The following is a 27158-nucleotide window of genomic DNA, read 5'->3' on the forward strand; positions in this document are numbered from 1 at the left end:
GGCTCCCGGGTTTTGGACCCCATCATGACTCAGAAAGTCCTGATGTACGAGCTCTAGCATGAAACAACTTCCACAAACCAAACAAAGTTGAAAACTAATTTCCACAACCGTTTTACAGCAAATGTCTCAAAGGTTTAAAACAATAGTGATGCAGTTAGTTGAATAGTTTTATCTTCAGCCTTTAAGCTGATTGTGTTCCTCCCAGCTGGTCGTCTGAGCTGTTGTTCTGGGCTTTCTGAAGACACTTGCTCTGCACACCTTTGGACTTCTAAATGAAGCAGAGAGCTGAGTGAGTCAGCCTCACATCTGATTGTTGAGCTCATCTGTCTGAAGTGTCTGGTGTGACCAGCATGCTTTCACTCCTGTTTCCTGCCTGATGCTGTCACGCATCACACATCTGTGGAATGAAGCGGTGATTTATCGGCAAGATTAACAATAAAAAGTCCTAACCGCTCCAACTTTCACCTCGAATGTTTTAATCTTACTACTTGTGAAAAGTTTGGAGTGTTTAACGAGACTTGCAGCTGTTCCTGCGGTCCCCGGCTCTCTGACAACAAGGATCTGTGAGGAGTTTCAGCGTCACGCACGAGCCCAGGTGTGCACGCAGGTTAGCTCAGCCGACTCCTCCTCGCCCGGGCCAAATGGGTTTGCTCCTTTCTGCTGCTGAGAAAAAAAGAACGAGTTCTCTGATTGGCCAGGCCAATCGACCAATCAGAAAGCCGCTCCGTACGGCAGCTGGCTGGGCCTCAGCGCGCGCGCTCATTGGCTCCCCGGCTCTACTTTCTATATGAATCAGCGCGCGTGCTTCCCTCGCGCGTCACGCAGCATATGGCTTGAACGGAACACCGCCAGGCGGGTCCAGGAGCCGCTTTTAACGGCTCTCTGCGTTCTCTGCACGGGGCTGTCCCGTTCACTTTTACCGGCAGTCACTAACGAACAAGTGGTCCGAAGCCGAATTAAATCTGGTGTCTTCACAGCAACTTCCGGTCAAGTTTTTATTCCTTTACGTCTCGTAACAACTCTATGGGGACTTTGTGAAAAGTATAAGTTCATGTGTGTGTGTGTGTGTGTGTGTGGGGGGGGGGGGCAGTAAGGTTGTTACAATTATTTAAAACCTTCTTTATTTCATTTGGACGATTTACAACTCAAACATGACAACAAAACGCATAAAGTGTGTGTGTGTGTCGCTGAGACACAAGCCCCCCCTCCCCAACTAATTCCATAGGGGGGAGAGCTGACATGAAGAATCAGACACATCCTATATGTTGGGAGGGTTCTGGCCACTGCAGGGGGACCAAGCAGAGAAAATGGATCTGGGTGGGGGTGGGGTGTGTGTGTGTGTGTGTGTGGGGGGGGGGGGGGTATTGTTTGTAAAACTCAGCTTATAGCCCAACTTTGAGCGCCACTGGCCTCACTCCAAGCTATAGTCTACTCCGCCAAGCGCGAGGCACTCACTAACTAACCCTAAATAGGCTCCACCGATCCGGGGACTCGGTTATTCCGGTGAGGCTGCTTTATTTCTCATTTTCTCGGAATCCTTTTGACAATGTCTGATTTCTCAGAGTTTTGCGCCACTCACAGCCAGTAAAGTGACCGCTTCGGACAGCAGGGAGCTCAGTGGGCGTCTCTGAACGCCATGTTGAGGAGAACCTGAGCTGCAACGTTTAACTGATGCACATACAAGCCTTGAGTCTGGGTCAGAACCGGGCTTTCTGCTGTCCCCGTCCGCTCCACACGCATCATTAAAGGAGGAAACCAGAGAGACGGTGCTGCTTTCTCCTCACAACACTGCAGGACGACACCCTGCTGCATCTGATCAGAAAATGGCGGTGTGTGCCCTTCTGCACACATGCCAGGAAATGTTGCTACAGCAGCAGATAACCACTTCATTCATGCTGCAGAAACTCTCCACAGACGTCTCAGTTTATCCTAAATTATGGGCCATCTTTAAAAGAAACCCTCGAATAAAATGCAGAAAGAAAAAGGAAAAAATCTGCACATTGACTCCGTTTCTCGTCACGTTTAAACAAATTAGAAAGTCCTAGGAAAAAACGCTCCAAACTCCCATCTGAAGTGGCTCACGTGAGCCTGAATGTTTAGTTAAATCTTCCAGTATTTTCTAGAACGAATCTGATGTTTTATTTTGTTTTTAAAGCTTTAAAAGAGCCGAAAAACAGCAACCGCCATTGTTGTGATGCAACAAGTTCGGTCTATTTAAATAGTTTTTAATAATTAAATTCCCATCATTCCTCGCAGTGGATCACGTGCATTAAAATAATTTCGATATTTAGGTTCAATTTATTTGACGTGAATTAAGCAGAACTCTTATTTTGATGTGGATCTGTGAGTTTTTGTCACGTTCTGTGTGTTTTGGCGCAGATTTGCACGTTTGTGCTGCACCAAAGTTGACAGAATGTGTGTTTTCACGCAGGTTTGCGTAGATTTCTGCAGACTTTCAGCCTCAGCTTGCAGCCTTGTGTTGTTTTTTTAGCCCTGTTGGGAGTTTTTTTTAATTCAGATCTTCGGAACAACTTGTCCCCCAGCTTGTCTGAAACAAGGAGTTCATCTTCCTATTAAACCTGAGGTGAATGTGACGTTTCCCCCTTTTTCCTGTTTATGGTGAAATAAAATGCATGACGTGTTAAACACGCATTGATCTGCATTTTCTTGTGTGTGATTTCATAACTGAACAGAGCTATTAAACTAAATCTGTTTATTTCAGCGAGCCTTTATTTGATGCAGTTACATTTCTGAGTTTATTTTTAAAAATACAAGTTTCAAGAGTTTTTCCTCAAATTAAACTGTTTTGTTTAAATTAGCACCGCACTGGCTTAAACAAGGCATGGTAAGGATAATTTGTGGTTTCACAAAGAGGTTTTTTTTTGTTTGATTTGAACAAATATCTGGAAAAAAACTTAGGATAAAATCAGTTTCATGTAAGTTCAGGAATTTACACAAATTCAAACAAAACTAACCAAACACAAAATTTTCCTAATTTTATGTTTTATTTTATTACAAATTAACTTAAACCATTTAACACTTTTCTGTAGAGATTAGATTAATTCATACTTTTAAAGTTTTCTCATGTTGGACCTTCATTTTTTGAGCTAATAAATAAAATGGTTTTTAGTTTAATTATTTGATATGAGAAGCTTTTTTACTGCATCTGTTTTATGGAAATGAAACATTTTAGTTTGAAACCAAATCTGAGAGTTTTTCTGATTAGGTTCAGTTGTCATTAACGACTGGAGCTTCTGTTATTACAGATGTAATCATACCTAAACCCTCTGATCTGAGGTCCTCTCGCTGTACCTCGGTCCTGCTCTGACACCAGTTTCATTTCACAACTTTAGAGGAGAAAAACAATCATTTTCAAACAACCAGAAAAACAAAAGCTCTGCTCGTGCCTTCATATGCACCTGCTCACTACAATAAAAACTAGATGCATGAACGAATCAGAAAGAAAACAACTCATCCAACATCTGCAAGAAATGAGAGCAACCCTATAAAAACACAGTATAAGCACACACGACTCGTCCGAATCTTTGTTGGGATAAAACCGACTTAAACCTAAATAATAACCTGGGATTGAACAGAGGCCCCGTCACATGCAGCACTGACTCCATTTGAATTTAGAGGCTAATTGTCAGAACCAAGGACAGCAGGTACAACTTGGACCTGCAGGTTTGTGGCTTGAGTCCGGGTGAAGGTCCTGCGGTAAACGTGAAACCCACATCTCTAAAACTGTAGATGAAATCCTGTCCATGCCAACAGCTGTCAGGTAAAAACTCGTTTGAAAGTCAAATCTCACAAACTTGGTTTTCACATCTGAACTTTTAACGTTAAAAAACTATCCCATAAAAATGTTTAATTCCCATTTTTATTCATGCTGAATTCTGTAAAGTCACCCAACCATCACCACTCGTCCCTGCCTCATCCGCCCAACATAGACGGATCATTTCTCACTCAAACATCTCAACTCTAACGACATGCGCACACACTTTAAAACTTTATTTTTTATTTGATAAATCAAATACAGTAAAAAGTCACATTTCTGTAAAAGAAGCACCTCCGTCTTTGGCCCGATCTTGATGCTACCAACCAGTAAACAGTAAAGTTGACAGAGATAAATCTGTAAACAGAGACACCCAACTTGTATTTAAAATCTGAAATCACCATCATGCACTCAATCAGAATCATTTCTCCATCAAAACTCAACAGCGACCGAAACTGTGATTAACTTGAGGGAGAGGAAAAGTTTTATGTTGCATAAAAGAAAGAGGGAAGGAAATAAGTCAGTTTAGAGTGAAGCAACAACTCAGTTCTTTGCTCATCCTCGACCTGCTGACACAAAAATGCTTGAAGGTTAAAAAGTCTGCTGCATGTAAACAGGAAACATGCTAAACTCATGGATCAGTGTAACACTTTAAAACTTTCACCACTGAATTACCTCCAAGAAATCCCACAACTGACAGTTATTTAGGACAAGAGGAGCTTATTCATTTAGCATCCACCTGCAAAAGACAAAGACATTCACTGTTAGATGAAGTTTAAAGGGGACATATCGTGGAAAATCCACCTTTTTAATCATGTAACATGGTTGTTTCCTCAAAAAAACCCATTTTGGCTGCATTCATGCATTTTCCTGTTTCAGCTGCAAGTTTAGAATTTTATTTTTGAAATTCCAGAAACAGCCTAACAAGTTGTCACTCCTAGCCTGGCAAGCCAGACTAAATAAATGTATTATTTATTATTTAGAAAGCTAGACATCATAGAAAGAAAGTTAGAAAGTTGGAGTGACGTAGCCTGGTGAACTAGACCAAATTCTTGCTTTGCAAAGAATTATTTAAAATATTTAAATTCTTTGCAAAGCAAGAATTTGGTCTAGTTCACTAGGCTACGTCACTCCAACTTTCTGCTTCCAACATCAGGCCCTGCTCCTCCCCCAGAAGCTGGTCTCTGGTCTGAAACCTGTCTCCCCTGGTTAGCTCAGGATAAGTGGCACAGGTGATGAGTGCTGGGCTGGTATAGTTTTGTGCTGGTTCACACTTTGGTCTCAGCAGGAACTTATTTCTTCTTCTTCAGCTACGCTTGCCATTACGTTTTCAACCATTTATTGGGAAGCTGTTTAAAATATAAGTCCTAATATGTTTGTTTTGTTTATTGTGAGTCCATGTGAGATGAGCAGAGTAAATCAAGTAAAATGCTGCTTGGAAGTGATCAAGTTCAAAGGTGTTTAGAGATACAAAATAATTTGTAAAATTAAGCAATAAAACTAAAATATAAAAACACGAAATCTGCTTCAGATGGCTAAATAAACTGCCGACACCACCGGGTCAGCACATGGCAACCAGAGATGCCTGAACTACTGGACTACAATAGGGAGCCTAAGTCACGCCCATCTACTTCCGGACCACGGGTCCCCAGAAGAACGAAAAAATGAACACAAATCAACGGGGCTAAAACGCTACTTGTTATGTGCTATGGGTTTCACATGTGATGTCCGTGAAATTTAAAGACGCATTTTGATACCAAGAACGCGCTTATTTTCGAACAGGGGGAACGTTATTTTTGGTTTTGTGTGAAAATAAGTCCAGGACTACAAATGTGCTTCACTAAGTGACGTCATTGACGCAGACACGGAAAAAAACGGAGGGAAAATGGCTGAAAGTTTAGAGAACCTCAAACCCTTTTTTTCAGGAAGAAAGACCACCATAAATCTGGTCGTTTGGTAAGTAGCAGCTATGCTAGGGGAGTGGAGATTATGTGGTGACGTCACACATGCGACGTGCAGATTTCTAGTTTGTCGTCATGCTAATTACGAACTTTTACAAGCTGAAAAATCTCAAAGCACGTGACTGGTGTGGTTGAAACAACCATCATTAGTTTTCATTTCACATGTGTGTGATCCAGGGCGTAAGGCAAAGCGGATTAGAAAATAGCGTTTTTAGCCCCGTTGACTTGCATTAATTTTTTCATTCTTCCAGGGACCCATGAGCCGACCGTAAAGGGAGGAGACCTAGGCTCCCTATACTCAACTCAGTAACCATCGTGCCTATAAGATGCTGCTGTAGGCACGATTTTTAGGAGCGGCCATAGATGGAGTTTCAGTTGATGACAAAAATAACTCATGTTTACGATAAATGACATCTCAATAGATGCCAACAGTAATGCGTTTCCATATTGCTCTCAAAGTTTTAAAATAGCATGATCTGGAACCTTTAAGACAAAATCAAATGAATGACAAATAACCCACACTTGTATAGCGCCTCTCAGGGTAAAGCACTTTACACTAGTGTATCATTCATCCATTTACACACTGGTGGGGATGAGCTACAATGTAGCCACAGCTGCCCTGGGGCGCACTGACAGAGGCGAGGCTGCCGAGCACAGGTGCCACCAGTCCCTCTGACCACCACCAGCAATGTGGGTTAAGTGTCTTGCCCAAGGACACAACAGCAGAATTCTCTGTCCGGAGCCGGGATCAAACCTGCAACCTTCTGATTACTGGGCAACCCGCTCAACCTGTTGAGCTACTGCTGCCCCTAAACAAGCCCCCAGTCCTGGACCAAAAACCAAATGGCACCACTGCAAAATTCAGAAGTACAATCTCCTAATGTCTCTAAAAGTCCAACCAGGTTTGAAAATTAGCCTCTGGCTAGAAGACCTCTGTGCAAAACAACGGCTGCATTGCCTCTATGTAACCTTGTCTTTTGTGCAGTCCTTGTACGATAAAACCAAACTAAAATAATTATATTAAAATATTTATCATAAGCATTTGTCTGAGCCTTTAATGAGTGTTGTTTTTCCTTAAATCAGCTAATAAAACAGTATGTCTGGTTCTGTTGTATCACCAGACGGATCCTTTCTGCTGCTGAATGCTCATCAAAATAAATCCAGATAGAATAAATGCTAAATATTGATATTTACGGAATAATAAAGTCTATTTTAAATACCTGAAGGCTCAGGTGAACTACTGTCCAAAGGACGCACTGCATTTACCACCGAGTTGTTGGGTTTGTGTGGGTTTTAGGAGTGTGATCCATCCTGATGTGGTCTCATCCCGCTCCGCTCCGGCTGCTGGATCAGTCCTCAGGCTGGATTAACAGGAGAAAACACAATCCTCTGGTGAAGGGTCTGTTTCACTGAAGCGTGGGAGGCAGCAACAACATTAGACGGTGCTGACATCTAGTGGTGGAACCGTGTAATCACATCTACTATAACGGTGCTTCTGAGTGGGAAAAACCTTTATTTAAAAGATGTTAAAAAGAATAAAAGGCAAAAATCAAACATGATGAAACGTCATGTTTAAACATTTTGCAGGTTTTCTGTCTTTTTAAAAGGTAAGATATTTTATGAACAAAATAAAACAGAACTTACTGCTAAAAGGAAATCTGGGTTTGATTATTTTCCCTGGTTATCTAACACTAGAAACGATCAAACGAACACACATCCCCTAATAAATTACAGCAAATAGCTCAAGAAACAGGAAAAAGCACTTTGATCAAGTCCTCTGAGCCCTAACACGAAAACACTTTCTACACCTGAACAGTAAATGGGCCAATACCGTCCTACACCCCCCAAGACACTTTACAATACAACAGTCACACACACATGTATGAAATCTTAAAGCACTTCAAAGGCAGAACTACGAGGGCGTTGACTGAAAACTTCACGCTCTCCTGCACGGGTCAAAGAGGGAGAACTTGGAGCTACGCCTAACTCACTCCACACTGTTTAACAGCCACACACACACACACACACGCACGCACACACACACACACACACACACACACACACACACACACACACACACACACACACACACACACACACACACACACACACACACACACACACACACACACACACTTGATCAATAAAGCCTCTTATGCTGATGAAGCTGCAGAATTAAGCCCTCTGTCCAGGTCAACACCTCATTCTGAAGCAATCGTTCCTAAGACAACAAAGCATCTCCTGTTCAGTCCTTACGAACCTGTAAAACGTGTTGTTGGATCTCTACTCTGGCTGCTTCTCATCAGCAAACACCTCCCTGCTGAAGCAGATCTGACTGAAAACCTTCTGTTCTTCACCCGAGGCTGTTGATGAAGCCCCATTAATAATGTAAGACTGGGCATCTTTACACCAGTGCAGCAAAACCAGTTCTAACACACACACACACAGTATAAACCACGATGCGGATAACAGCCAACAGATGAGTCAAACTAAACAGAATGCATCCTTTATTCAGTGGAAAATAAAAAACTACATTTTCTTTCTCACATCTGGTGGAACTTTTGTGTTGTGACTGAACACTGTTGTCTCCAGGCGCTGAAGCTGCGACATGACGATGGTCTGTTCTCTTCTCTGGACTACCAACACAAGCTTCACAGGGTTAAAGGGATACTTTGCAACTTTTTCATATTTTTAAATCATTAAGTGTGTGTTCACATAACCTTTACTGAGTTAATGAAAGGCCACACAGAAGGGGCGCCTCCAGAGAATTGTCACAGGGATGGCCAGACGGGGTTGAAGAAATATTTGGGGTGGCACACCAACTTGGTCCTTGTGGTAACTCTGGGAGAGTTTAGCCTGTGGTGCATTGCTCTTTTATTCATTTTTATTTTAAAAACAGTAAGTATCCAAAACATTTAAATGAAATTTAGGAAACACAAACATTTCAGAACAATACATTTGTTATTTAAAATGTCATTTCAGATTTTGTTTTAATATGTATTTTTTTAGTTTAATTCGCCTGTTGCTGTGTTCACAAAAAAACTATGGAGATAAAAAATAAATAAAATTTAAATGGTGAGCAGCAGAAACGTGTATTTAATTTTTTTTTATTTTTTTTACTCATTCATAGTATTAATTTTATTTTGTTATAGAGTTATGTCTTGAATAAATAAGATTGATTTATGGTTTGAGTGAAAATTAATATGATTTATTTACACTGGCTTTTGCTTGGGGGGGGGGGGGGGGGCAGACATTTTCTAGGGCTGGCCCTGGCCACCCCTTAGGGGTGCCATTTCCACACAGCCCCTATCGCGCCTGTGGCCAGAATATTCCACTTGCACCTTCAGACTGGCGGGCTGCTCTGTTGGGACTTAGAAAAAATGGAGCTGCAGTCTGGTTCCAGCACGGTTCCTGCTTCTTTAGATCATGATCACTAGCCTGGCAAGCCAGACTAAATAAATGTATTATTTAGTCTGGCCACGCTCCATTGACGGCTCTCGGTTGTGGGGCGGGTTCTACCGTTGTCTTTCAAATGATCTCCGCATTCCACTGGACAATGAATGTGACATACTCTTGTTTCACTCTGTTGCATCATCCCACCCACCAGGCATATAGAGTGCCCTGATTGGCCCACAAAGCGGATAAAGCTCTGTGATTTGTTCACTTAAGCAGATAGAGCACTATGATTGGCCCACCATTATGGACCAATCACAGCTCTTTATGTGTTTGAAACCCCTCTAGAGAGCTGTGATTGGCTAGCCAGAGTCCTGGTAGGAGCTGCGGAGGTTCCAATGGAGCGTGCCTAGACCAAACTTTGCAAAGCAAGAATTTGGTCTAGTTAAGTGATGAATCGTTCCTGTAGACACTACTGAAGGCTAGGGAGACATTTCAGCGAGGAGACAGGTTTTGCTTGTGGTTCTACTAAACGGACACCAGGGGCTGCTAAAATCAAGCCAAAACTGCCTAGTTTCCCTTTAACAGAACCTTAAACTGAGGAACGGCCTCAAAGAAAACTCAAGAATCAAGCAACTGTTGAAATAAAAGTTCACCTTTGTTCAATATTATTGCCTGTTGGAGGTGTGTGTGTGTGTGTGTGTGTGTGTGTGTGTGTGTGTGTGTGTGTGTGTGTGTGTGTGTGTGTGTGTGCAGCAGCCCAATAGGATGCTAAAACAAACCAGTGAAGTCTGTCGTTCCACAGAACTCATAAACAAGTACATTCTTGATTAAATATGACTTTACTGTTGAGAGCTGACCTACGTTGTCCGGCGTAATAAAACATGCTCTTCTGACCCCACAACAGGGATTAACCAAAACACAAGCTGCTTTACTATATAAGGCTGGAGGAAATATGACAATGTTCAGGTAAAACAGCTCCCATAATTAAATGTTTCACACCCAAAAGACCTTACAGAGTTTTAAACTTCATATTCGTTACTCTTATTCTGGAAGGTACACATCCACCCCATCATCTGTTTTATTACAATCACTTTATTAGGGACACAACGCTAGTTGGACCTCCTTTTGCCTTCAGAACTGTGGATCCAACCAGGTGTTTGAATCTCACCTCTTCAATCACCGTGTAGCAGCTACCGCCAGGGGCAAGAAGAAGCTGCAGCGCGTCGTGTGCTCTGCTGAGAAGGTCATTGGCTGCAACCCCCCCTCCATACAGGATCTGTGCACCTCCAGGACATTAAGGCGTGCAGGTCAGATAACAGCTGATCCGTGTCACCCTGGACACAGCCTTTTTGACTCACTCTGATCAGGCAGGAGGAGGTTCCGAATCATTCGGACCAGAACCTCTCGCCACAAGAACAGTTTCTTTGACAATCCTAGACCTGCCCACTCCAGTTGCTTGGTTTCAGTCACATGACCCAGTGTTGAGTTTGCACCTGATCAGTCTTGTATATAGTAGCCGTTATTGCCACTTTGTTATTATTTTATCATGATTATATTCTTACTCCCTATATTTACCCACTGCTTATTTTTATATTACTTTGTTACACCAAGAACCGCAGAAACTTCTTAATGTTGTGATTTCTCGCACATATAGCAATAAAACCCTTCTGATTCTGATTGTAAACATCCCTCAGACGTCCTGGTCCATCCTGACATGACATCACCAGCTCCATCCATGATGAGAAGCTCCCGTTCCACTGCATCCCAAAGCTTCTTAACTGGACTGAGATCTGGTGACTGTGGAGATTGTTGGAGTCCAGTGAGCTCATGATCATGTTCTAGAAACCAGTGAGAGATGGTCCAGTGACCACAGTCCTGCTGGAATTAGCCATCAGAAGATGAGTCTGTGTGGTCATAAAGAGATGGACAAGGTCAGGTAGGCTGAAGCAGATTTCATGTGGCCTAATTAGGGGTCCAGATACAGGGCAGGATGGATTAATGCTTTCATGTTGGTGACACCAATTCTGACCGACAGCTGAAATCTACACTCGTCAGGCCAAGAAAGGTTTTTCCAGTCCCTTCTGGTGCAGTTCCTGTGATCCTGTGTGAACTTCAGCCTCGGTTTCCTGTTCCTAGCAGACAGGAGACTCCTGCAGTCTACCTGGAACCATGTGGTTATTGTAACTGCTATTGTCTTTCTACCATCTAGAACCAGTCAGACTAGCCTCTTCTGACCATCACAAGACATTTTGCCATGTGACTGGCTGGTTAGACATTTGTGAACTGGTGACCCAGGTGTGTGTCAGAATGTACTGGGAGTGTTCTGGGACATGGTTCATCACATGCATGGACGTAATTGGGGGGGGGGGGGGGGGGGCATGCCCCCCCCCTTTTTTTCCAAAGTCAAGTTTTGACCCCTGAACTTTTTACCATCCAAAAACATCCATCCATCTTCTGAACCCGCTTAGTCCACGTAGGGTCGCGGGGGGCTGGTGCCTAACTCCAGCAGTCAATGGGCAAGTAGGCGGGGTACACCCTGGACAGAGAGCCAGTCCATCGCAGGACAACACAGAGACACACAGGACAAACAATCAAACACTCACACCTAAGGACAATTTAGACAGACCAATTAACCTGACAGTCATGTTTTTTGGACTGTGGGAGGAAGCCGGAGTACCTGGAGAGAACCCACGCATGCTCAGGGAGAACATGCAAACTCCATGCAGAAAGATCCCAGGCCGGGAAGCAAACCCAGGACCTTCTCGCTGCAAGGCAACAGCTCTAACCACCGCGCCACTGCACAGCTTCATCTAAAAACAATATTACGCTATATTAAATTGACACTGGTTGAGCTCTAGGACCAAGTGGAAAACAATCGTTTGTGTTGAAGCCTGTTTTAGCAACCCCCCCCCCCCCACCCACCCCCGTGCCCACTTCTAAAGTGAAACTTACGTCGATGATCACACGAGTCAGAACATTTAACACACACTTTTGTAAGGAGAGGATCAGGTGATAAGCTTTAACGACATACATGACGAGTTGGACAAATCTTTAATAAAACCTTTTACAGCTGAAGGACTGGAACATATTAGTAATAACTAATTAATATAAACTGGCCACTTCAATGACATTCATAATTATCACTCATTTACCATTATTTTAAGTTTCATCGCTCTATAATTAAAGTGTTTCATGTAATTTTTCAATAAAATTTGTAGTACAAAATCGGTCCTGGTACAGCCGGTGTTAATTTTTTAGTGACCTTATAAAAGCTACAAGAAGATGAAGAAAGAGGCATCTACACCATAAACATCACATGACATAGACAGTAGAACTTACCCGTCTGATTTTGTGATAAAATGCGTCTTTTAGTTGGGCAAGCACCTTCCTCAGTAGAAATGACTGCACTGTGGGCAAATGGGGATTCGTCCAAAATGGTGGCCAGCCACTGCAGCGCCAGTCCACGGGGCGTCTATGTATATGTGTCTGTGTATCAACGCAACTACTCGTATCAACTTCATTTCGAACCCGTGTTTATTGTTTGCTCTAGCTGGATATTTGGTCACAGGAAACCCAAACTAGAAGTGTTTTTGTCCAAGCAGAGATTTATTAACACTGCGCCCTGAGGACTTCAGCAAAGTGCACTTGGAGAAAGTGTGCTGGGTTCAAGTGCGTAGTACACAAGTGTACAAATAATTGCAGAATTGAGACAGGGAGCATTGCGTCATCGATTGCAACGCGTTCCGGGATGCTGGTCGCTGTGATACCTTTTTCAAAAACCTTTATTAACAACTTTTAAACAAACGGCCAAACAGTTACTTGAAATAAATTTACATTTATTGCTCTTTAAAAGTTTTAGAGCATCAACTTATCACCCTAAAATTAACAAATTTCCTTAGAAAATGCATATTTTGTGAAAAGGAACTTGAGCCTTTTCTTCTGCAGCAATGGCTTGTGGGTAATACCCTTGCCCGAGGTCCGCATCGCTGCAGACTTGGGTGAAGTGCAGATTAAGGGTGCAATGGGGGCGTGGTCACCCTACGCACTCACACTCCTGGCCAGGAATGCGCAATTGAAGGGTGCAAGTGCTAGTATTGGGATTGGGCCAGCGACTCACATGGGTCTGCATCATTTTTACTCCGGCACATGCTAGTGACGCACTGAGCGGCTGGGGTGTGCACACCTTTCACCAGTTTCAAAACTAGGATCTCGGTGGGAAACTGTTGTCTTTAAAATAACAATATACTATTAGGACTTAGAACTTGTGACAAATGAAGCAGCAACTACTGCACACAGTTTAATTGAATGACCTTTGGTCAGTTTTGTTTTTGAAGCCGACAAATTAAGAGGGCCTTCAAGGTGCTAGCAGAGATAATGACTGATACCGATTTCCAGTTCTCGGTCAACTCATACCTGCAGACATCGATTCATTCCTAAATTAACTCAGATAACAATAACTAACAGAATATCGAAAAATTCTGACTAACCTGAGAATTCAAATTCTGTAAAAGTTCCAAATAAAACATCTCTGGGTGAAGGAGTGCTTAGTGAAGGTGAGCCCACAGAGTAAAATATGAGTTTTTATTAAATTGCTACTTGACGATGACACATTCACTGACCGTAAAAATGAACCAGTTTATGAATTTCAGATTGGCTGATTGCAAATTAAGCTTACCTCATTACCCGCCAAACCTTGATGCATCTCTAGATGTAAAGCTTCCCAAGCACCCATGACTTGGACTCCACAAGCCTTTTACACATTTGCCCAAGTCAAATTCAAGCACTTTCAAGGCAAGCATTCAAGGTTTCCCAGCATCTTACAGTGGCGATTACACAAACATAACAAGACAGAGCTGTTTTAAACCCTTCTATTTCTTTTCCCATAACTGGTTTGACTTTCAAGCTCTTTGCTAAAGATTCCTGAACTTTCAAAACTTCAAAAACACCCCAATACATTTTAAGGATTTTCATAGATTTCAAAAATTCCGATTGAATATTAATTCAGAAAAAAAAACACAGTGAAGCAAAGTTTATTTCATTGAAGGTTTTGTGACCCACACTAGTCACAAGCATCTGTGACATAAGCATTGCTCCCGCCTGCAGCAGGAAAACGTCACCATCAAAAGATTTCTAATGAGAATCATCTCTGAAAGACCTGCTGAGTGAATTAATCAGTTCGTCAAGGACCAAGATAGAGGGGAGCGAGAATCCTCCAGAGGCTGAAGTCCACTCGCTCTTGAACACATTTCTAAAGTTAGACGATGTCAGTATTTTTAGAAAATCTTTAAAGTCACAGTGCAACACAAACCCTGAACACACGAGCCCTCCCAATAGCAGTCCAGTCTGAAGACTGGAGTACATCCAACGTTCCTCATGTTCAAAATGAAAACCGACTGGAACGGCACACTGGAATACAGCTAGAACGCTCTCAAAAGAAAAAGATAGAGCATGTGTATATTGCCTTTGATTAAGTGCAAATAATATTCTTTGGGTTGTATCCTATAATGTTTCTTTATTCCTAATCATATCCACCGTGTGCCCTAAAACAACTAAAACAACAACATCATCAGCATACGGTTCAGCTCAGCATCTTCCCCATGTCCATACGGTCCAGTAGAACCAGTTATGATGCAGGCAGGAAGAATTTAAAGTCTGTTTCTATTGAAATGCAGTTTTGGTTTCTACTAGAAGCGTTTGCTGGTTGCATTTCATGTAACAAGTCACCAGATTCAAAAGGTTATATGGTTAAAAAAATAAAATTATGTAAGCAAAAAAAAAAAAAGTTCTGCAAGGCAATTATAAAAACGTGAGTATGACGAGCAAAGGGTCCTCTTTTGTTGTTGCTCAGGTGCATCTCAAGTTTAGTTTTGTGGAAGTCCCCAAATCTTCTTTCTGCTTTATGATGTTTCATCAGCCCTAAATGAAGGGAAAGTGTAGCGTGCCTAAAAGCAAAGAGCTAAAAAAGTTCTTCTTAAAGTGGTCGTCGTCTGTTGGGGACGTGCGGGTGAAAGCGTGACATTCCAGGGTGGGAATCAGGAGCCTCTTGCTTCGGAACTTTCTGCAGGCCAATGGGAACAGAGGCCAGGATTCCCGCTGAAGAGTGGGAAGTATTAGCAGCAGAGACATTAACCACCAGTTCAATTTTCCCCTCCAGTTTGATGAGTCGTGTAAGAATGTCATCTAGCAGCACGGCTATGGTCCTCTTCAGATCTGCTGTTAGACATGAAAGAAAAGACCCACAAAGACAATAAGTACATGTTTGAACGCACCTTCATACATACAAATGTAATGAGATTACATTTTCATACAAGTGTAACTTTACTGATGATGCAGAGGCACTGACAGCAACTTTTTGGGATGTTTGCGATTCCTTTTAATTGAGTTCCCATCTCAGAACTAGAGCTGACATAAAATGTGACCGTGTGTTCACAATAAACCACGTCACTAATAAAAACGTGACTCGTCTCTCAGAGTTACTGTTTGAACCCTTTCTGTCTGATTCTATCAAATAAAAAAGTGTTAAAATGTTTTAAATATCAGCAACACAATTATTTTGTCTTAGTTTTAATTCAACAAGACACACGTAGACTCGAGGGTCATGATGGCAGCTCACAGCAGGAAAGCTATTAAGCCTATAGCAAGCTAACAATAAGTCACATTTTATCTTCCACACAAATATGAGCTGCAGTTCACTTTAAACAGAAATCTTAAAAAAACTTAAACATCTTGATCATAGAGCTGCAACAAACGATTATTTGGATTATCAGTGAATCGGATGGGGTTTCGGCTCGATTAATCGGATTAAACGGGAAAATGAAAAAAATCTAAGGAAACATTTTTTCTCTTCCTTTATTTTAACAACAGAAGATGATTAGAAAACAGTTCAATAGCATGCAAAACAACATGCTATCACATAAACATATCCATAATTAAACTATGATCAGTAATATTTTACATATTTCATTGTGGCTGTGTGAGCGTCCTGTCACAGTGTCCTGACTGATCATGCGCCCTGGCTACTTGGCCAGGGGGATGTCCCTTTGGCTGCCTGGTAAGCGCGCATGACTCTCACCCGGGAGTCTCTGGGGATCGAATCCCACCCGGGCCCTTGTTACTCCACCTTGCCACATCGTTAACATGTTTAGTGGCTACAGAAAATGCTAATAACATTTAATTTCTACAACTAAAAGTGTAATGGTGATAGCTATAATGTACGGTTTAACAATAATCCAATTTAAATTATGTTCACCGACGTTAGTGAATTACATGCTACAGTGGCTTGCCAAAATCCTGCTGCGCTGTGGAGCAGAGCAGACTCGAAGCAGCAACCTGACGGTAGCGGTTCTGCTCCAGAGCGCTGCAGACAGCCAACAATAAACAGAATGGTGGGGACTTTTCTTCCGCTTGTTTAGTTTTGATGTTCTTAGTTTCACAACAACCATCGTGTTTTTTCTAAACCCCACTTGATCGTCAGCCTGCTACTGGCTAGCATTAGCTAATCTGCCCGTAGTTGCACTTTTGATCCCAAACCGTTTCTGTCTTGCTGGTTTCTCGGTTTGCCTCCACAGCACACAATTAGCACATTGTCCGCCAGTAAAAGGCATCTTCCTCACACAATAACAAGCAACTTACCATTGTTCAATAAAGTTCTGGGGGGAAAAGCAACTTGAAAAGATGTTGCACGAGAGCTACAACTAAAGATAGTTTATTGCACAGTTTTTTCATTGCACATGCATCATATTTGTCTCTCTTGTTCTGATCTGCCTCGGTCTGCTCTGCTAAAACATACACATGCACGACACAAAATAGAGTCGCACAACACAACGAATGACGAAATGCGTGGCCAATGCATTTTTTCATAGATTTTTATTGATTTTGTTGATTCGTTGTTGCAGCCCTACTTGATCCTTTTAGATATTATTTAACTTTACAAACCAAACCTTAAAAACCAGCGCAGCAGGACTGCACCGATCACAGTAATCGGTTCATGTTCTGGTTATTTTTATAGAGAAAATGAACAAAAAATGGAAGTCGGTATCAGCCTAGACTCAGTGCATCATTATTTATGTTTTTTGCTTAGATCATTCAAATTGCTACTTTTTATTGGAAGAGTAGACGTGGATAACTGTGGTTTAAAGCAACATGAAAGTTTCCAAGACTTTAAGCTATTACTTTTAAGCTGGTTTCAGTGGTTCTTGAGCGAGAAACTTGATAACTTCACACTGGACAGCACTCTGTAGCCTTCTGCTGACCACAAACGGCACTCAACAGTGGTGTGGTTCAAGCAGGACCCGCTGGAGGGTACAACCTTAATCAGTTAATTCCAGAGGTGGAAAGAGTACTAAAATGTTGTACTTAAGTACGAGTATAATTACTTTCATGAAATTTTACTCAATTACAAGTAAAATTACCTGCCTCAAAATGTACTCAAGTAAAAGTAAAAAGTAGCTTATTTCAAATGTAGTCAGAGTAAAAGTTACTTAATTACTTTTTGGACTGTGCAAGGACGGGCTTTTCTGAATAGTTAAAAAAAGACAATGGGGTATAAATGTCAAAGTGGCCATTTTTTTTAAATTAAATGAACAAATATGCATATTGAAGTACAAAGGCAGTTACACTGCAAACTAGTAACATAAATTAGGTTATAGTCACAAGCCCATGACTTTTCCCTGAATGCTTATTTAGAGCAGCTGATTTTTAAAGTTAGCAGAGTTCATCTTTGGTAGTGGGTTCACTCACTCATTTAAAGATATCGGCCAGAGGCAAAATTTGTTTGAACAGCATATGTAAATGTGTATTAAAACCTCAGATGAAAAAGGTTTTTGGATTTTGACGGCTGGAATTGTAAGAAAATCTGATGTTTGTGACTGGCGCAGGAAAAACAGAAACTAACTTCCGGTCTAAGCCCTGGGCAGCTGGTGACGTTTCACATGGAGCTCTGCTGAAACAGCTGTAGTAAACAACGCCTGGCTCCACTGTTTCTGCGTTAGCGTTATAGCAGAGAACAATGTGTCATCAATCAGATGTAGCTTCTGAAGCCTCTACTAGTCCATCAGATTTGTTTTTTCTCTGGGATACGACGACGAGAACGGATATTAGATTACTGGAGAAGTTCAACCGAACTCCGACCCCGCCAGCTGGATATCACTACCAGAGGTGCAGACATGTTTTAGACCGTTTGACTCAGAAGACCTGCGACCTGATTTGGACATAGAGGAGGATTCTGTTCATCTTCAGAACCAAAATCGGTACAGTTTGTTTACTTTTCTTAAATATTTCATTTCTGTGCTCCACTGGAAACTCTGAGCTGGCAAGTTTTCAGCTGGTTTTAGCTCCATCATGTGTCCCAATATAGTTCAGTAATCTACAGTTTTACTGCTGTGTGTATTTATTGATATAACTCTGGAAAATATTTAACCAACAATTTACCAGAATAAATCTTCCTGATGCTGGAGTAACTCCTTAGCTCAACTCGTTGTTTGCACTAATCCAGGATGTCATGGAGGTTTTAATGTTGAAATATAGAGATCATCTTTTAGATTATATCTGTGTGTGTGTGTGTGTGTGTGTGTGTGTGTGTGTGTGTGTGTGTGAGTGCGTGCGTGTGTGTCGTAGCTTTCCCAAAGGACTTGTTCTTTCCTTACCGGAGCGAACACGGTTAGTTTTGCTGCAGTCATGCTAACGGGACTCATCTAGAGTCCAGAAGTAGCGGTGCGGTTCTAGATGGATTTATAGATGTAGGTTATTATTTTAGATCAGACCTGTTATTTAAAAATGCGTGTAGGACACAGACACATGGCTCGGACCTTGTGCTGCAGCTGTAAACGCAATTTTACGTAATAATTAGGAGCATGAAAGTAAACAAATAACAGTGATTCACAATATTAGCATCAGCAGCTAGCTTGTTTTACGTGCTGGAGTGACGTATGCGAAACACAGTTCTTCACTGTCTGGAGGAGAGGATTTGGATTTTCTGTAATGATTTATGACAAAAGTCCTTAATAAAATAAAAAACTGGACCCAGTACATGTTTATATAGATAATAAAGTGTAGTTCTTTTGCATTTCTACAATTTTAATGCCGAGCCAATACCTTTAACCCTTCACCACTGAAACCAGTTTGTTCATCCCAATCCTCCTAAATAATCCTCCAATCATCCAACTGGAATCCTTAAGGGTCCCGTAACGTACATCCTGTCAGAATAGGCCTTGGGAGCCCAGGTGTTACTAGAACTAACGGTGTCTCCTCACCAGCGTGAGCATCCAAACTGTGAAGGTTGGTCTCCAAACATAAACTTTAAATTTATGCATTTATCTCCTCTTGTAACACTTTAACATGTTTTAAAAGGCTTGTATCATGATAAGTTACACCTCCCAGACCAAAGATATATAAGATAAAACATTATCATAAACACTGCAGAGACATCATTGTTTATTAAATACAAGTTATTTTCCTGAGCCATTACTTCAGCCAAGATATAGGATGCATGGATTTGATGAAGCCATGCTGCCTTATGAAGTCCCACACACACACACGCACACGCACACGCACACACACACACACACACACACACACACACACACACACACACACACACACACACACACACACACACACACACACACACACAGCAGCATGTTAGAATCATGTGAATGACTAATTTAACTACACTGAACTGCTTTTGTAACAATTTAATCTCTTATTCTGGAGTAAAATAAAGAAACAAGCTAAATCGTCACATATCTGTGGCATCAAGAAGCATCTTCTGAGTTCAAACACAGGGATGGAGCACAACGTTTACACCTGAACAGTATCAGGATTAACTCACAGAGACCTGCAGGTCTTCTGTTTTATGAGCAGAGCGCTGATAATCGGCTTCTTAGGAGCGCTAAACGTAATTTTGCCGCTTACGTGCGCGGTAAAGAAACACATTTCAAACACGGAACCGAGTCTGGTTGCCGAACCGAGCAGAATTCTGATGACGTCACACCGGTGCACAAAGGTGCGGGTTCCAACCCACAGGAGAGGAGGGAGAGAGGAGGTAAACAGCGAGTGGATCACAGGGACTGAACTGATGTTTTTGAGCAAAACTGCGGTAAAAATGGCTGTTTGTCCTCATCATAAAGCGTGTAGCCCCTCCCGGTTTAGACGTGGCGCTCATGCAGGTGTCTCTTTCTGTTCCGACGCTGCTACACGTAATATTTTTAATTTATTAAGCCTACAATTTATTTTTACTCAGTAACGGATATGATTTAAAATGTAGCGAATTACAATTCTTTTTTTAAAAACTTAATCAAGTAAAAGTAAAAGTACAGATTTTAAAAACGACTTAAAAAGTATAAATTTACAAAAAAGCTACTCAATTACAGTAACGTGAGTAAATGTAATTCGTTACTTTCCACCTCTGGTTAATTCTTTAAAAAAAACTGAATAGGTAAGAACACTAGAGGGAGGCCTCCACCTGCTTTATGGCAACAGCTGTTTACTATACCGGTAACTAACGTAAAGGCTAGCAGTTAGCTTTATCAGTCTGTAAACATTCAATAAAAATCACAAGAAGAATAATTGAGTTTATTTACTGTCCAACAGTCTGGATGTGCCTTATTTAGCATCAGTTGGCTCTTGTTAGCATTAGCTCATTGCTAGTGCTAGCTACAGCAGGCTGCTGCAGGACTGGTTTTGACAGTAATTCCACTTTCAGCCAGTAGAAGGAAGAAGAGGGGAAGCTTATTTAGTGTCCATTTTAAAATATGAAATTTTAACCCTAACAGTCAAAATCTTTTGTTGAGCCTTTCAAATAAAAAAAACATCCAAACAAAAAAATTAGCCATATAGAGAGACACAAAATATGTGTTGCATCAAATCGGCTCAGTCTTGAAAACTGGTGCATAAATACTTACCATATCCTGCCATGGAAGTTCCTTGTGGACCACCTGGTGCATTCTGGTTCTCCTCCGTCAGGACCTTGACATATCTCCGACTCAACTCCAGAATCTGCTCACGCAACTCAGCGCTGCTTTCGTGGCGAGGCTGCTGTATGGTGTAGCGAAGTAGCATCAATCCCCACGCCAGGCCGAACACCAGCAGCAGTAAACTCAGCTTCTGGGACATGTTCCTCCGCAGCAAGAGTCCACCGAGCATGGTACTGAGGTGCTGATGGGGAGGTAGAGATGCTCGGTGGGAGGCCGAACAACATAGACCTGGTAACCTAACGGCAGCGCCTTAGCAGGGATTTTTCTGTGATCCTTTCACTGACAGAGAGGAGGTCAACATCCGCTACATGATAGATCTAAAAACCTCCTGCACCTTTGTGAGAGGCAAAGAAAGGCTGGGAAACAAGAAAAGCCAGAAGATCTGGCAATCAGAAAAAGTGGTCGACACCCTTAAACACCAGCAGTCAGAAATCTCTGGAATAGTTCATCAGCTGCAAGGTCTCAAACTTCAAATTACCTTTGCAGGGAGAAGGTTCAGGCAGAAGGGCCTCAGGCATTGTAACCTGTGATGGAGAAAGAACACACAAAACACCTTAGAAACAGAAATCAGCTAAAGAAATAAGCTTTGGTCTTCTCAGACAGCCGTGGATGTCCACAACAGAACTTTTTATAGTAAAAGATACACGTGGAAATGTGGTAACAATTAAGAAAACCAGCAAAAGGGATGTAAGGAAATATCAATAAGATGAAATACGGTGACGTATTTTGTTTGTGTAGAATTTACATGCAAACATTTATTGTTATTTCTTTTGTGTGGTCCAATTCAAATTACGAATGGTAGGTGGCCATAGTTTTTACCACCTTCATTCTGACAGAACAAGATCTCACAGTGAGCATAAGCCACGCCCATCTACTTCCAGGCAATGGGCGCTCTACTGCCAAAAGAAATGAATGGTAGACCATGAGCCTTTAGGGCAGGGCTGTTTAATTCTGGTCCAGCAGAGCCGGTATACAGCACGTCTTAGTTTTAACTCTGCTTCAACACACCTGTTTCAATCAGCAGGCGATTAACAGGAATCTGCCGAGCCTGATGAGCTGCTGCTGAATCTAGTGTGCTGGAGCAGAGAAACCACTAAAACGTGCTGGATCTGAAATCACGCATGTGTTGCAATTCTCCAGTGATTTTGTGACCTCACAGGATCAGCTGTGTGGAACGCTTTTGCTCCCGTTCTGCATTAGAAACGTTCCCGGTTGGGAATGAGCTTGTGGATAAAATGCCTCTATTGCAACATGAGCTGCTTTCACGTCAGTGTAAAGAAGGGGTCAGTCAGTGCGGTTACGTGCACACTGACCGACACCTAAGGCGATCCAGGTCGATCTTATGGAACAAGCTGGGAGTCTTTATCCTAGTTTACATGCGCATTAGAAAACCAAACTCTCAAATAAAGTTTGTTCCACTCCAGCACAGTAGGTGGCGACATGCACATTTTCATGTCGGCATTCTTCCGGTTAGCTTATAGCAACACAAGCAGTAAATAGAGGCTGGTGGAAGTGAATCAGACTGAGTTGAAACAGAATATCCACAGTGGCTGAAGGAAATGGACAAAAACAACGCTGCATCACAGCTTATTTGATAAATAATGTCTTCTTTGATGGTACGCGTGTTACTTTGCGGCGATGATGTTATTGGAAGACCACTTCCAAAATTTTGCTCAATTTGAAAATAAGGTCTGCCTCTAATTCTAGCCTCCTTCTAATAAAGGCCTGAACCAAGAAGCACTTGAGTAAATAAAGGCTTGGGCCTGTATTATAGGATTTACAGAATTAAAGGCAAGTGATAAAACCTTTGCCTGTGTGTTCAGTGTATGATTCTGATCTGAACAGGACAGATTTAAACAAAACTCTCCAAAAGCAACAATTAAATGCACGTCTACACACCTAATTAACTTTATAAACGAATCATATTCAAGATGGCCGCCACCACAGACAGTAAACCTTAGCGAACACACATGATTTTTAAGTCAGTTGGACAGGTTGAGAAGGTTAGTGTCATAGTAGGCAAGTCATATCCAACATATCAAAGAGACTTTGAGTTATTTCATGATTATGAGGATTTGGGCCGTTTTATATTTGAATGTACAACAATCCAAAAACCAAAATCTTTCTCTGCTCTCTCAACCCAGAAACCTGATTATTACAAGCTTGGGTTTTATAAGACCCACTTTGCAGCTCTTGCTAGACCAGACCACAGAAAGTCATTGAGGACATTATTTCTCTTATCCCCCCATACAATGAGCACTGAACACAAATACGGCTGCGAGTGCACAGGTCACACACAGACACAATTAGGTGATCATTTCTCAGTTTTCATTTATTTTGTCACCAAGGTCATTCTCTGAAGTCTCAGTGGGTTCGGCTGTGTCTCATCCTATTGGGTTCAAAAAGAGGACGGTGAATGAGTGAATAAATTATGAAACGGATATGGTAACATAACACGAACAGATGCTTTAGAAACAACACAAACGTGTTCTTTCCATGCTCAGAATGTAAAGAGGCTTTAGGGAGTTGGACAAAAAAAACACAAAACAAAAACAGGGAAGTAAATGTAAAAACGACTGGACGAAGGGTGTAGCTGCAGCTAATTTTTACTGGAAAGCACATCATGTGCAGCAAGAGGGGATGCTCCGCTGCATAGTGCATAGCTGAATAGATGAATAAACAAGAGGTTTGTGTTCAACATTAGGTAACTTACAAAATGATCACAAAATCTTAAGTCACAAAAAGCCAGAAAATATAAAAATGATAAAGGTTCATTCAACCGAGAAAACATCTGCAGTTTTAACTTGGGTTGAATTTCTCTGTTAAGGTTTAGCATAAATAACCTGCATGAAGCCCTGAAAGACAAGCTACAAAACAGGTGAACACTAGAAGGTGTAATCACATCAGGGGCACCACATCTACTAAACAGATGCTTCAGGTAAATCATGTTGCTGTTGAAACACAGTGTGGCTGAATGAAACAGATAAAGCACAACCAAGGCAGTCTGAATGGATAACCTACAAGGCCGGATTAACCATATGGGAAACTGGGCAATTGCCCAGGGCCCACCTACTCTAAAGGGCCCAGGCCCAGGGCAGCAAGGGCACGAGCAAAATACTGTATCTGCAATCTCCTGCTTTATATTAAACTAGGGTGACCGTACGTCCTGTTTTCCCTGGACAAGTCCACTTTTCACTCTCTGTCCGGGCGTCGGGGGGTGGGGGGGGGGGGTGTTCTTGTATTGATGAAAATGTGCGGTTTTTCATCCAGGAGCAGGGATCGAATTATGGGGGAGCCGGAAAAAACGTTTTCTACCTATATTACATCATTTTTGGACTCTTGAGCAGAGAGCACATATAGCGATGATCGTTGGTGCAGCGCTCCAGGCTGCTGCGTCCAGCGCACGGTCCATTCTCAAAGTGGCGCAACCAAAATCTATAACACACGATCGTTCATGTCTACACATGTTCTCTACTTTCTGTCTTATTTGTGCCTGAAGCGCTCTGCTACTGCAGAGCTCATCACCTGTGCTGCGGTGATTTCACCTCACTGACGCAGCATCGAAACGCGCTTTCCGCTTTGCGGTCAGGAGATCCCTTTGATCTGCTCAAAACTAACTGATGAGGTGAAAAAGTAAGAATCCAGGCAGCAGATTTTCTGGAGAGTTTAGAGGAGACGCAGGAAGAAGAGAGACAGACGGGACAGTAAATAGTTAAATAAAAACAAGAAAACAAAGTAAAATGTAGGTAGATTTATCTCCACTATGCGTTTTTACCTGTATCAAAGCAATAAGTTATACACATGTAATATTTATACATCAGACAAAGTTCAGATCACCTTCAAAACTCAATCACACAGCCAGGGCCGTTTCAAGACATTTTGGGGGCCAAGGCAAAATGACCCTGATGCTGTAGTAAAACAAAAGGTATAATAATTTATTATTAATAAAACCTTGTTGCAGCACTAAAGCAGAAAATGAGATTTTGCAATATATATGCTAAATATTCACATATAAATTGTTTTAGAGCCCTTTTATTGGCAGAATCTGTATTAATTTAGTTCTTACAAAAAAATGGGTCCCAGCGTTGTGTGGCGTTGCCATAGTGTGACGTCATAGGCACAGATCCCCTGTCCTCTTGTTTGGAAATGGAAATATGATCACCCTATAGTAAACTGTCCACCCGGGCTTTTGCGCTGCACAGAGACGCTTAGCTGCCTATGACTTTGAACGTCAGTTGAGAGCGGTTGAGAGTCAGTCTTGTGCAGACTGACCAATGAAGAGAGGGCCTCAAGTTAAGTGCCTATCCTCATTGGTCAGTCCACACGAGGTGGGTGAAAGGTTACTCTGGGCGGGTTACGTGATGTCAGGCATTCAAGTATTGAGTATATTTACTGCATATTACAGTAAAATATTCTGTATGTGACCATATTATGGTGATCCTTGGGTCGTGATGATGGGGCCCTTTAATATTGTTGCCCAGGGTACAACAAAGTGTTAATCTGGCCCTGATAACCTACTAGGTAATTATTGACCATAACAGCTGTCAGACGCGATTTTGCAGCTGAAACAATCTGCTTCATCAGCTAAACTGTAGAAGACAAACTGAAACTGTAAATAAAATCAGCTCAAACGGAATAAATGACAGGACTGCACATGCATGAATAAATGCAACCAATAATGACACAACAGTGAGACACAACAAAAACAACCAGCTCGTTGTGAATGAAAGAGGAAACTAGTTTGATTCCTTTTCTTGAGACCTTCTCCTCTAAAACGAGATTTGATTAAGAAATCAGCCGCTCCAGCTTAGCCGCAACTCCAAAAACATGACAGACAATTAAGCTAGCTAAAGCATTAGCTTTCCGACCACAGTCAGCAAACTATCCCCAACAAAACACAACGGATGTTAAAAACAGCGTGAGAACTCCTACCGTGCGTTTGGAGGAAAAGCTAGTTAGAAAACCCGTCCAGGCTGGAGAAAAGCAGGAAACAGTCAAGTCTGAGCGGGTTTATCGATGTCTCTGACACTTGTGACGCTTGGCCGTTGGCTGGTGTCACCGCCGCGAGGCTGCTTCTGCTTCGTCCCAGGGAACGGGAACGTCCCGAACAGCCTTCACGTTCCCTAAAACCCTCACTAGGAACCCGACATAACTGGATATGTTCTCCCAGTCCAGCCACTCACACCAGCTCCATCCTACCTCCACAGAAGCGACGTATGTTGCTGGCCGCTCTACGCATACAACTGAAATGTCATGGCTCGCGTGAACGTCCTCCTGCGTTTCACAGTTGCATCATGGTAAATGTAGGCAAATCATTCAGTCATTCAAAAATACGTCCCAGAGGGAAATTTAGTGTTGTTGTAACTCGTGTTGTATTTAAACTGAATAATAATGACAACAATAAATGAAAATAATAAAAAACTATACATATATATATATATATATATATATATATATATATATATATATATATATATATATATATATATATATATATATATATATATATATATATATATATATATATATATATACATACACACACACACACATATATATATGTGTATATATATATAATTTTATTGTATATTATTATATATAATTTTTTTCCCTGTGGCCCTATATAGTCTGGAAACATTTGGACATCCATGATCTACACAGTGACAGAGCTCCAGGGGTTGTCCATGTCCATCCTGGGTATCTCAAGTAGAACTGTCTTGCTTGAAACCCCTCTACAAAATTGCATGTTCTCCAGGTGTGGTGCCTGTGGAGTGGCAGACAAGGGTACTGGCTTTCTTTTGTATGTATGGGGACCAGAGTATGTTCCAAATATATGGATCACAATCCACAGTTTAGAAAGATCTACTCCAAGGTGTTGGAGAGGAGTGTCCAGGCAATAGCTGAATTTCAAATTGAGGAGGATCAATGTGGTTTTTGTCCCGGCTGTAGAACCATGGATTAAAATTTACTCTTGCTAGAGTGCTGGACGGGGCATGGAAGTTGACCTAACCATTCCTCATGTGTTTTGTTGATCTGGAGAAGATGTCATGGTGA

At 41.8% G+C, this 27158-nt stretch overlaps 1 protein-coding gene and 1 long non-coding RNA gene across 3 annotated transcripts; one reads left to right on the forward strand and one right to left on the reverse strand.

Moving 5' to 3' along the window:
- The first annotated feature begins 1400 nt into the window (after window positions 1-1400).
- On the forward strand, window positions 1401-2662 carry LOC129164586 (uncharacterized). Its single transcript, XR_008564127.2, has 2 exons — window positions 1401-1503; window positions 1582-2662. It is a non-coding gene; the product is annotated as an uncharacterized lncRNA (long non-coding RNA).
- Window positions 2663-15066: 12404 nt separating this feature from the next.
- ccdc126 (coiled-coil domain containing 126) lies at window positions 15067-26354 on the reverse strand. 2 transcript variants are annotated; one of them, XM_015955818.3, is made up of 4 exons: window positions 26037-26354; window positions 21583-21628; window positions 21033-21460; window positions 15067-15345 (listed from the first exon to the last, which is right to left on the reverse strand). In XM_015955818.3, exons 3-4 carry the CDS (start codon window positions 21271-21273, stop codon window positions 15104-15106), a joined length of 483 nt encoding a protein of 160 aa, XP_015811304.1. In that variant the 5' UTR covers window positions 21274-21460; window positions 21583-21628; window positions 26037-26354; the 3' UTR covers window positions 15067-15103. The 2 variants fall into 2 exon arrangements, with proteins under 2 accessions (XP_015811304.1, XP_015811306.1); XM_015955820.3 differs by having other exon boundaries at window positions 21033-21285; window positions 26037-26267.
- Window positions 26355-27158: the final 804 nt, after the last annotated feature.

This window comes from Nothobranchius furzeri, chromosome 11, assembly GCF_043380555.1.
Source record: "Nothobranchius furzeri strain GRZ-AD chromosome 11, NfurGRZ-RIMD1, whole genome shotgun sequence".
NCBI classification, from domain to species: domain Eukaryota; kingdom Metazoa; phylum Chordata; class Actinopteri; order Cyprinodontiformes; family Nothobranchiidae; genus Nothobranchius; species Nothobranchius furzeri.